The sequence below is a fragment of the Chenopodium album genome, chromosome 16, assembly GCF_948465745.1.
Source record: "Chenopodium album chromosome 16, dcCheAlbu1.1, whole genome shotgun sequence".
Lineage (NCBI taxonomy): Eukaryota > Viridiplantae > Streptophyta > Magnoliopsida > Caryophyllales > Amaranthaceae > Chenopodium > Chenopodium album.
Window position 1 is genome coordinate 35,440,496 of NC_137849.1, and position 12,059 is coordinate 35,452,554.

Consider the following 12,059-nt stretch of genomic DNA (forward strand, 5'->3'; position numbering starts at 1 on the left):
AGAGAAGTGAGACGAGAGAGTAGGAGAGAGAAGGAGGAGAAAGCTAGGGTTAGGGTTTATAAAGGGATGGGGCGTAAAATGGGTTGTTTTTTTTTATAAAAAATAATTTGGCAACGGTTTAAACCGGTGGGATTATTATTTTTCCTACTGGTTCGGTTTGAACCGATGCCAATTTTGTTTTCTCAAAATCCCGCCCATTTTTTCCCCACCAGTTTTTGAAAACCGGTGGGCATTACTCGGTGCTAAAATACAATTTTCTATTAGTGTTAAGCCGGATAAGTCTTAGGGCCTGTTTAGTTCAGTTCAGTTTTGCTCCTAATTTTCTTATCTCATAAAATATTATTTCAGCTCTATTCAGTTTAGTTCATTATTCAGTTTCAATAATTTCAGTTCAGTTCACTAAATGTAAACATGCCTGTTCCTGTTCAGATCCGACTACCCGTATCCGAGATCCGTGAAGACTCTATCGTCTGGCTAAGAACCTACACAGGAAATAAGGATTAGCTAACCCCGGGGTGAATCTAGGGATAACCACTCCGATGATAAAGTTAGAAAGTATTTGAGAGAAAATAAGAGATGATATGAAGAGAGAGAGAGAGAGAGAAAGAGAGAGAGAGAGAGAGAGAGAGAGAGAGAGAGAGAGTAATAAATGCTACCTTTTAATTTGGAGAATCCTACCTATTTATAATGATTTTAACTGCCAGGTGGTTGCATGCCATGCAAACCACTTTATGCCAAGTGTCGATTAACCAACGCCACGTGCTCAGTTTTAAGAGGTGCCAACATCAATGCCGTTATGTGGCGTTACCGATATAGGTTTTATCACTATAAATCCAAACCCGTTTAGACTGTAAACGAATAGATATCGGCACTGTTCCAGATATCGGTATCTCCCCACACAACTAGCCCCCCAAGTGAGGACCTTAGAGTAGCTAATGTTCTCACTTATGTGCAATGTCTATGATTGTTTGATGTATCGGATGAGCAAGCCTAGGATATATGTTTCTTGCACTCTGTCTAGCAGTTTTCATCTTGACTTAAGATGTCCACATTTGGTTTTGTTGAAGTGCAATCAAGAGGACTTAAAACTGAGTTTATGGGGTATATTTAATTGAAAAAACTGCAAACAAGGTCAGTTATGACAATAGAAGGAATTAAAAAATTCCGTTTTTTGCTCAAAGTGACCTTGTTTGCCGATTGCAAACAAGGTCTACTGATGACAAAAAAGGGAAGCGAAAAACTCCGTTTTCCCCCCAAAGTGACCTTGTTTTCCGATTGCAAACAAGGTCTACTTATGACAATAGAAGGAATAAAAAACTCCGTTTTTCGCTCAAAGTGACCTTGTTTGCCGATTGCAAACAATGTCTATTGATGACAAAAAAGGGAAGTGAAAAACTCCATTTGCCCCCCAAAGTGACCTTGTTTGCCGATTGCAAACAAGGTCTACTTATGACAAAAAAGGGAAGCGAAAAACTCCGTTTCCCCCCCAAAGTGACCTTGTTTGCCGATTTCAAACAAGTTCTACTTATGACAAAAAAGGGGAGCGAAAAACTTCGTTTTCCCCCCAACGTGACCTTGTTTGCTGATTGCAAACAAGATCTAATTATGACAAAAAAGGGGAGCGAAAAACTCCGTTTCCCCCCCAAAGTGATCTTGTTTGCCGATTGCAAACAAGGTCTACTTATGACAAAAAAAGGGAGCGAAAAACTCCGTTTTCCCCCCAAGTGACCTTGTTTGCCGATTGCGAACAAGGTCTACTTAAAGTAAAAATATATTTATTTATATTCTGTCCCTTGTCGGTTACAAACTGGAATGTCAATCGTTTAACTAGGTAGGCGGGAAACTTAAAAAACACTGCGACACGTGTCAATAATCTAACGCTCAAATTTTGAAATCGCAAAATTATCCCCGCCGTTGGATTTCTGACAGGTTGGTCATATCAATCGTCACTTTTTAACTCCTTAAATTCTGGTTAATTTTTACTTGGCTTTCATTTTTACCCTTTCTGTTAAACAAAATTTGAGCGATTTTGCGAGAAATTCTTGTCTTTCCCGCTGCAGGCACTGTTCTTTCGAAGCGGAATCGGATTTCATTTGGTAAACAATTTCATACCTTTGCTCAGGACGAATTGTCTAAGGTATTTACAAACCCTTAATTTTTATTTTGCATGCTTTCGATTTATTTTTGATTTTAGCTTTAGGTTGGTGTATTAGATGTCTGATAGTAGCATTGAAGAAGAACAACCTACCCTTAGCACTGTTAGGCGCCGTCTTATCAGGAAATCAGTGGGAAAAGACATCGGCAAACCTAAAGGGACTGCTTCCTCTCTTTCTGACAATATTGACGATCCCTTTCGGCCGCTATTTGCGGAAGAGCAAAAAAAAGCCTTTTACCGTCTTAAAATATTGGCCGACTGCGAGAGGGCGGTCCATCCCACTAATCCCGATCTTCTAGACGATATTGAAGTTCTCGATATTGAGCCAGTTAGCGTTCGATATCATTTACGCAGTTTTGCTGATAGGCCTGTCATTGACCAGTACGGTTCCAACATCGGTTAAGCTAACTAGTTATCAGCCTCAGGCTGCTGCTGATAGATTCGGGCTTAGTAGGAGACCCAGGCAGACGCAAGTAGTAAGTTCTGACAGCTCTGAGTCTGAGAAAGGCTCTAAATCCCCCATGCATGACTCTGCCGTTAGATCTATGCTAAACGACGATGACGAAGGGGGTGAAGAGGTTAACCAGGAGGAAAACGCTGATTCTGAAGAGAGGGCCGAAATCATTGACCTTATGGCTCAGGTTACCCATGAGGAAAGTCATGACGAGGAATACAACTCTGAGACTGATGACGCCGAACATCGTCATCCTCTCAACATTCCTGTCAACAGTAAAGTTGCAGAGGCCAAAGTTAGTGATAGTTGGCTATCACTGGTAGAGGAGAAATATTATTGCCGGCATGCCAAAAGGTTTTACAGATTGCTGGAAGGCTATGATCTCACTCTTCCTCCTTCATCTTCTACTATTGTTGATTGTCCGGCTGGACATGTCGCCATCTATGCCAAGCATTTTGATTTCGGCATCCGTTTCCCTCTTCACCCTTTCATCGTCAAAATTCTAAGGGGTTGGAATGTCTGCCTCGCCCAGCTTACCCCTCCTACAATTCGGGCTGTTGTTGCTTTGGTATGGGTTATGCTATATAAAAATTTTCCGCTAACCCTGAATTTATTTCGAAGGCTACTATCCCTTAAGCGTGACGGGAATCTGAGGGATGGTGGTCATTCACTGTATACAGCGTCACATAAATATACCGTCCACCCAAAGCTTTCAAGTTGCAAGGGTTGGCAAGACAAGTTCTTTTTATGCGCGTTCCTGATGACTTCCCTATCAGGAGAACATTCTTTAGGCCCCACCCCCGTTTTGGACATATTGCCGATAGGGAGCTTGGCGAGCAAGAACGTAAAGCTTTTGATTATTTTGACATTGAGAAAATTGATATCGGGGGTGGCAAAACGCAAGTTATCCCTAAAGTTTGGCTGCCGAATGTGAAGTATATTCTCGGCAATGCTCCATTATCATATGTCGGTCTATGCTGGATCGATAACTATGGTACTTGCCTCATATTTTATTTTAACTTACCTTCATATATTATGACTGTATTACAGACTTACTTATTGTCATTTCTTAACATGCACAAATACATACCTTATTTACTTGTCTTTATTTTATTATTATTACTACTGTTTATATATATATATATATATATATATATATATATATATATATATATATATATATATATATGTTGTTGCAGGCATTGATAAACTTCATAACAAGTGTAACACCTCGACCCCAAACAAATTAAGGAGGGGCCTATTGCCACGAAATGCGCATCAAGGGCCAACAACTGTCCTCACAAACCAACACGAGTCCTTTCGGCACATTTTATCCTCACTCATGCGCGCCCTAGGAAAACTTCCCAAGAGGTCACCCATCCCAAGACTACTCCCAGCCAAGCACGCTTAACTGTGGAGTATCTTAGCAAATGAGATCTCTAAAAGGAAGATGCACCTTGTTGATATGAGTAGTATATCAAATCCTTTTAAAACAATCATGAGGGGTATTACAACAGGGCCTTAGGACTTTCTTCAGACGACAAGAGTGTTATCAAACGTTGTCCTCAGTCACCTAAACCCAGTTACGACACCTTGGTGACATTTTGCAGCCGTGCCCCTACTCGTAATCCAAAAAGAAGAGTTGAGGATATGGCCGATGAGAATGTTAGAAGGAACAGACGGCTGGTATCTCTTGCCAATCGGCGCGGCGGCGGAATTGCTGTTGTAAACTCTAGAAGGGAAGATGAGCACCACCAAAGCGGCCCAAACCGACCACATAGCAGCAAAAACTTCCATCTCCCACTTAGCATCATGAGCCTTTAAGGGACAACTCTAATGTCGCAACATCAAAGAGTGTTGTTCCAGCCGATGTTGAGGTGGAAGACATTACTGAATCCCCACCCCAAACTTAGGTTGCAACTGGGGTCCCTCCTAAGCCTTAAAATGTTAGCTCTGTCGGCTCAATTGTTAGCATACCTGGTATTACTTATCGGGCTAACCAATGGATAGAGCGGCCGGAAGGGAAAATTCCGGACGAGGTTGCGAGGAAGTTTGTTGCGGAGGGTCGTTCCCAAGATCGATGGCAGCCTGACATGGATGTGTGCCGTAATGAATCTATTTTTACCGATGACTCGCTTCGAGGTGGAAACTTGGGGTATCGGCTTTTGCGGAACCTGGCCACTCCTGTTGACAAGCCCACTGATCTTATTGGCCCTGTTGCTGCGCAGCACATGCACAACATTATGAAGGTATTTATTTAGACTTTGCTTTACAGCATATGATTATCAGTTTTATTTTCCAGTCATTAGTCATTTTCATTCATAAGGTCGTTGCCTTTGAGACTAATTTATTTATTTACTTCTGGTGAGTAGGTCGTTACCTCTGGGACTGAGCTTGTCGAAATGTACCGGTATTATCAAGAGCAGCATCATCTTGTTTCTGCAAACCGGGAATCTCTTCAGTCGGCTCTGAAGAATGCTGAATTGGCCCTTAGCGGCATTAAGGTAGCAAAGGCTAAGGATGACGAGGAGTTAAAGGCTTTGCGGGACAAGGCCAACAAATTTAAAAGCCTTGAAGAAGAAGTTAAGCTTCTCCGTACTCAACTATCTGAAAAGAGTAAGGCCGTTGACAAAGTTCTTGTGCTACAGAAATAACTCTCCGATGCTAAAGGCACAATCGGCTCATTGGAAGCTAAGGTTCAGAAGATGGACGCCGATAAGCCTGGCGTTTGTCAGAGAGCTATCAACCGGTACCTTAATTCCGCCGTGTTCATTGAAAGGTTGTAGGATCGATTTGACAGTGGCTGGACTGCCACTCAGCGATGCGTTGCTCATGCTGCTGGCTAGACCAAATCTGATTGGGCTAAGGTCGAGGCTGCTTTTATCAACAAAGCCCATGCAAAACCTTTCGGCTTTGAGTAACAGCAATTTGTGGATGAAGATATCCTCAACACTATGCCAGCCGAGACTGACGCCGTTGTGGATCCCAACATCCTGAATTCTCCAGTGCCGGACGAGGAGGGAGCCCCATTATCTTGAAGGGGCGGGTAGTCATCACCGACATCCTCATGTGGCTCCTGTGTGATAGGGCCTTACTTGCTCTGATCTGCTTATTTTAAGTTTCTGTTTTTAAAAACCTTGTAATTTTTTGACAACGTTGTATTATCGGTATACACCCTTTTTTGTGGTGATGCCTGTCGATTGTCATTCCAAAGTTTGAAAGATCAAGCATATATATATATATATATGCTTGATCTTTCATATTTTAATTTGTTTCCGCCGTAGTTAAAAAAGGAATTGCATAATATTTTCTAAGTAATGCGACTTATTGGCCGTTGTTAAAAATTGGCTTAAGAAGACTTATCAGCCATCATTCATTGTCTTACTTTGTGTAACTCTGAGTATTCCCTGCCCCCTTAGAGGATGTAACCATGAAACATGTATATTCACTAAAGGCTCAGGTCGTAATACGATTCAAACAGTTAATATGAACGTTCCACTCGTCTTTGGTACAGAGTATAATATCGGTCTCTCAACATTTTGCATTTTGCATTCTGTTAAGCACCCTTCTCGGCGATCTGGGTTATGGTTATACCTCAAATCGGCGTATGTCATGACCTGATTTGACCTGTATTTTACTTGAACCAACAACCTCACGTGTTAATGATTACAACTGATCAGGCTGTAAGCGCATTAACTTCGTGGAAGTGGTTTTGAGCTGCCCATCCCATTTGACGATGATATGTCAAATGGAGGATGCCTTTTTAATTTGCTTTTCAGAATTTGCACCTTTTATTATTACCGGCACCATCTGACAAAAGTTTTACATGCTACATCAGTTTAAACATAAAATTTCTTCAACACTGCTGTGTTCCATACATTCTTTAACGGCTTGCCATCTATTGTATCCAGATAGTACGACCCTTGCATGACCATATCCTTGATCCGATAGGGTCCTTCCCAATTTACCGTTAATTTTCCATCGACGTTTCCTTTTCCTATTGCTGCTATTCTTCGTAAAACCAAATCTCCCGTATTTAATGGGCGATGGTTCACCCTTTTGTTATATTCCCTGGACATTCGGTCCTTGTAAGTTGTCGATTTGACTGCTGCTTTTTCTCGTAGCTCTAGCAAAAAATCCAGCCGTTGTCTTAATATCAGATCGTTCTGCTCTTCGCAGTAATGCTGGATTCTAAATGTCGGCAATCCCACCTCAGCAGGCACTACAGCCTCTGTGCCGAATACTAGGTTGAATGGTGATTTTCCTGTTGCTTCCCTGGCTGTTATCCTATTCGCCCATAATATCTCTGGTATGAGGTCAGCCCATAAGCCCTTGGCATTTTCTATCTTTTTCTTGAGTGCCATTAAGATTTTCTTATTGGCAGCTTCAGCTTGACCATTCTACTGAGGATGACATACCGCGGCATAAGAAAATTTTACTTTGTACATAGCCAAAAGTTCTTTTACAGGATTTTAGTCAAATTGCGATCCATGGTCAAACACCATCGCCATCGGCAATCCAAATCTTGTAAAAATGCTCTTCCAAATAAACCTTTTTACCTCTACTGCTGATATCTTCGCCACTGGCTCAGCCTCTATCCACTTAGTGAAATAATTTATCCCAACAATCAAGAACTTTCTTCCACCTGTTGCGGATGGAAAAGGTCCTACTATATCCATTCCCTATTGCGCAAACGGGACTGGGTTTAGTATCGGTGTCAGATCATTTGGTGGGAGGTTGATAACTGGTGCAAACTTTTGACACTTTTTACACCTTTGCACATAACGCAAAGCATCCTCGTTCATTGTCGGCCAATTATACCCCCGCTTCATTGCTTCCAACGACAGAGCTCGGCCTCCCATATGATTACCACACGTTCCCTCATGGATTTCCTCAATGAGTTTTACTGACTCATAACCCGATATGCACCTTTGCAAAGGCAGCGAGAACCCCATTTTGTACAGTTGGCCGTTGTGCATAATGAATCAAACACTGTCTTTTTTCAGCTTTCGTGACTCCGCCTTATCAACTGGTAATGCTCCATACAAGATATACCCCGAAATATTGTCATACCATTGACTTCCGATATCGATGCACAAGTTTTGCCCCGAAGTCTCATCAATACTCCTTTGTTTCAAGATTTCTACCATCACTGTTCTTTCCAGGTCATTGAAGCTCGAACTTGCTAGCCTCGCTAGGGCATCTGCTTGAGTGTTTTGCGTTCTCGGGACTAGCTTCACCTCAAAAGACTCCAACTGAGCCGTTAATTGGTTTAGCTTTTCCAGATACCTTATCATTGCCGGCTCCTTAGCTTCGTAGTCCCCAGTGACTTGGCTGGAAACTAACTGTGAATCAGTAAATAGAGTTAACTTCCTAGCTTCAGCCGCTATTGATAATTGAACACCGGTTATCGCAGCTTCATATTCAGCCTCATTATTTGTTGCTTTAAACTTGAACTTCAGAGCGTATTCAAATATATCTCCGTTTGGGGACGTGATTACTATTCCGGCACCTGACCCATTTGTAGTAGCTGAGCCATCAACTGCCACTTGCCAAGTTCCTACTTCTTCCTCTTTATCACTGTAAGAGGTTTCCACAAGAAAATCTAATAGAGACTGAGCCTTTATGGATACCCTGGGTTTGTATTCCAATTCATACTCCGATAGCTCGACAACCCATTTCAGCAGCCTTCCCGAGGTATCCATCTTCCGGAGTGATTTCTCAAGCGGGTGATTAGTTATCACTTGTATTGCATGAGCGTCAAAGTAAGGGCGTAACTTTCTCGCCGCAACAACAACGGTGAAAGCCATCTTCTCAATCACTGGATACCTCCGCTCCACTGCATTGAGAACATGAATGACAAAGTAAATTGGCATTTGCTGCTTATTTCTCTCCACCAACAACACTGCTGCCACTATTTTCGGGGAAGCTGAAATGTACAACTGCAACGGCTCCCCACGTTCGGGCCTTGCCACTGTCGGCAACAACCTAAGATGATTTTTCACCATCTCTAGAGCTTCTGTTTGATCTTTCCCCCATTCAAACATCTTATTCTGCTGCAACGTCACAAAGAAAGGGAGGGCTTTTTCTGCTAACTTGCTAATGAACCGGGTTAAGGCTGCCATCCTTCTTGTCAGCCGCTGTATATCACGGATAGTTCTCGGCTGTTTCATTTCAAGTATTGCATTTACTTTATCAGGGTTTGCATCAATACCTCGTTCACTCACCGTGAATCCCAAAAACTTCCCTGAGCGAACCTCGAATACACACTTCTCTGGGTTCAGCTTCATCTGATACCGTCGTAAAGTGCCAAACGTTTCTCTCAAGTCGGCAATGTGATCTTCTTGGGCTCTGCTTTTTACTGTGGTATCATCCACATACACTTCTATATTCCGGCCCTTCTGCTTTTCGAATATTTTATCAACCAACTTTTGATAGGTTGCTCCTGCATTTTTCAAGCAAAACGGCATTGCTTTGTAACCGTAAACTCCGGCATCTATTATAAACGCCGTTTTGGCCCTGTCTGACTTATCAAGGCTGACTTAATGGTAACCCGAAAACGCATCCAGGAAGCTAAGCATTGCGTGGCCCGAAGTGAAGTCTACGAGCCTATCTATTCGGGGCAGAGGATAACAATCTTTGGGGCAGGCCCTATTCAAATCTGTGAAATTTACACACATCCTCCACTTTCCAGTCGGCTTTCTAACCATGACTACAATGGCCAGCCACTCGGGGTATGTGCATGGCTCTATGAACCCAGCCACTAGAAGCTTATTAACCTCGGCTTGTATTGCTTCAATTTTCTCCGTTGAGAAGTTCCTCTTTTTCTATCTTACCGGCCTGAATTTCCTATCAACATTCAGTTTGTGCACCATCACATCGGGGTGTATCCCCGGCATTTCATCTGCCGAAAAAGCGAACACATCTGCATTCTCCCGCAGCAGAGTGATCAGATTACAACTCATTTCCGAATCCATGTCTGCGCCTACTTTCACTGTCCGGCTAGGATCACCTGGCCGAAGTTCAACTTGCACCGTTTCTCCTCCTGGTGACGGCCTTGGCACTGCTACCGGCCTCGTGTCAAAGTTTTCCATTGACAAGTCTCGAACTGACGGTTCTCTGTCCCTTTTTGGGCTATTCACAACCAGGCTTTCTCGTACCGGATTCTTCAAAGCGGTCACATAGCAGGACTTTGCCATTACCTGCCCCCTATGCACCTTCTCTACCTTCCCCAAATTCGATACATACGCAATGGTAAGATGATAGGTTGACACCACTGCCTGCACATCATGTATTATCGGCCTTCCGAGGATTGCGTTGTATGGGCGACGGTACATCCACCACCAGGATCTCTGCCATCACATCCCTTGCAGCCGCGCCATCACCGAACCTGACCAGCAAAACAATGCTGCCCTCCGGCCTCACAGTCGAGCCGTTAAACCCGATCACCGGATAAGGTACCTGCGTCAAATATTGTCTGCCTATCATCATCTCTTTGAATGCCTGCATAAACAGGACATTTGTCGAACTGCCTCCATCCACCAAGACCCGTTTGATGTCAGCCCCGTTAATTGTAATTATTAACACTAAGGGATCGTCATGAGGAAAAATAATTCCCCTAGCATTCTCTCTTGTAAATACCACATCAGGTATATCTGCTGGTTGAGGGCGGTTGTCTACATCTAGTGCATTCACTATGTGGCGGTGCTCCGACAAATGTTTTTGCGCTCCGCTTATTGTTCCTCTGTGAATCGGCCCACTGGTTATCATATCAATTTTCTTCCCTATTGACAATGGTGGCTGCCCACCATCTCCTTGCCGTTTTATTTGCACTTGCTGCCTTTCAAGCCTTGCTTCTAGTTGTTGACATTCCAATTGCCGATATGGTGGTGGCTAATTTCCCCCTGTATGTAGCCGGTATTGAGTCAAATGGCCTTTCCTTATCAGCTCCTCAATATTATCTTTCAACTGGGTGCATTCTTCAGTATAATGCCCGACATCTTGGTGGAACATGCAATATTTCTTGGCATCTCTTCCCTTGGCCTTCATTGGCACAGGTCTCACCCATCCTTCCATGTTCTGGTTCAATGAATATATGGCAGCTCTTCGCGCATTTAACGGAGTGTATGTACTCTATCGCATTGGTGCTTTAGCAGCCCTGACCTCCTACCGACTTCCTCCTCCCCTCATTGGGGCCGGATTTCTCGACCTTCCACTCCCTGAGGCCGTTCCCTCAGACGAATACTGAACTCTGTCTGTCGGGGTGACCCAGATGCTTGTCTTCATTATCTCTTCACTTTTTATTTAGTCATGAGCCTTGTTAAAAGTTGTTGCTAGTGTCGGCAAGTTTTTTCTTGTCAAGTACCACTTAAACTCAAAATCATTCAGGCCATTCATTAACGCCATAATGGCTATCTCTTGCTGTAACTTTGGGATTGTGTTTGCTTCATTATTGAACCTCCTGATACAGTCCCTTAGAGACTCATCTACTTTCTGCCCTATAGCCATTAGCTCCCCCGAAGTCCTCTGAAGAATGCTGTTACTGATATATTGTTCCACAAACATCTCCGTTATCTTCTCAAAGCTATCTACTGTACCACTTCCTAGGTTGTTAAACCAATCTGCTGCTGCTCCGGTTAGGGTGGTCGGAAAGACCTTGCACCAAACCGCATCCGAATTGGTGTACAAAATCATGTGCCCTTCATAAGATGTTATATACCTGCTTGGATCACCCCTTCCATCATATCTGCGCGTCGGCATTTTAACTTTCTCCATTGGCTGATCCAAGATGTCTTGTGTAAACGGCGATGCCCTTAGCTGAACAATTGTTCGGACCACTCCTTGCCCTGCATTCTGCGAGCTTCTCTGCCGCTGGTTTCTGGTGCTAACGGCTCGACTAGAGGATTGCGCCTCTGTCTCCTGGGCGGTTGTGTGTGTCCTTGGCGGCGACACTTCTCGGTGCAGGCGCCTCGGCGAGCCCACCGCTTAGTTAAATTGACTATCAAGGTTCACAATAGGTACCCCTCCTGTAGCCTGGGTGGTTCTAGCCTCGGCTTCCTTCCTCTTCTTACTCAGAGCCGACATCACCCTAGCCGCCATCTCCAAATCCTTCGGGGTGAACTCAGCCATGGGATTTGCCACTGTACAAACATGCCGCTATGAGGTTATCAACATATTAAACTGATTTCCTTCTAAGGTGTGGGTTTTATCCTCTATCTCAACCTCTGACTGCGCTCTATTTCCTGGGTTAATTATCCTACTTGCCCCATTGTTACTTCTAGGTGTTTCTTTGTTACCGGCCATGGTTTATCTGCGTAAGGTCCTTAAGCGATAGAAGTAATCACTGCCCCTTCCTTCTAACGCCAAATTGTTCCTGTTCAGATCCAACTGCCTGTATCCGAAATCCGTGAAGACTCTATTGTCTGGCTAAGCACCTACACAGGAAATGAG

General features: G+C 43.6%; 2 protein-coding genes across 2 annotated transcripts; both read right to left on the bottom strand.

Annotated features, from left to right (window-relative positions):
* Positions 1-6,448: 6,448 nt before the first annotated feature.
* LOC145584153 (uncharacterized) lies at positions 6,449-7,288 on the bottom strand. Its single transcript, XM_081641066.1, has 2 exons — positions 7,169-7,288; positions 6,449-7,009 (listed from the first exon to the last, which is right to left on the bottom strand). Exons 1-2 carry the CDS (start codon positions 7,286-7,288, stop codon positions 6,449-6,451), a joined length of 681 nt encoding a protein of 226 aa, XP_081497192.1.
* Positions 7,289-10,913: 3,625 nt separating this feature from the next.
* On the bottom strand, positions 10,914-11,369 carry LOC145584154 (uncharacterized). Its single transcript, XM_081641068.1, has one exon. The coding sequence runs from the start codon at positions 11,367-11,369 to the stop codon at positions 10,914-10,916; it is 456 nt and encodes a 151-aa protein (XP_081497194.1).
* Between the last annotated feature and the right edge of the window lie 690 nt (positions 11,370-12,059).

Excerpts from the sequence above, each read along its gene's own strand:
- LOC145584153 (XM_081641066.1), bottom strand. The coding sequence starts at position 7,288 with ATGGATATAGTAGGACCTTTTCCATCCGCAACAGGTGGAAGAAAGTTC. Across the intron at positions 7,010-7,168 it reads CGAAGATATCAGCAGTAGAG|AATGGTCAAGCTGAAGCTGC; the intron begins GTAAAAAGGTTT and ends CATCCTCAGTAG.
- LOC145584154 (XM_081641068.1), bottom strand. The coding sequence starts at position 11,369 with ATGCCGACGCGCAGATATGATGGAAGGGGTGATCCAAGCAGGTATATA.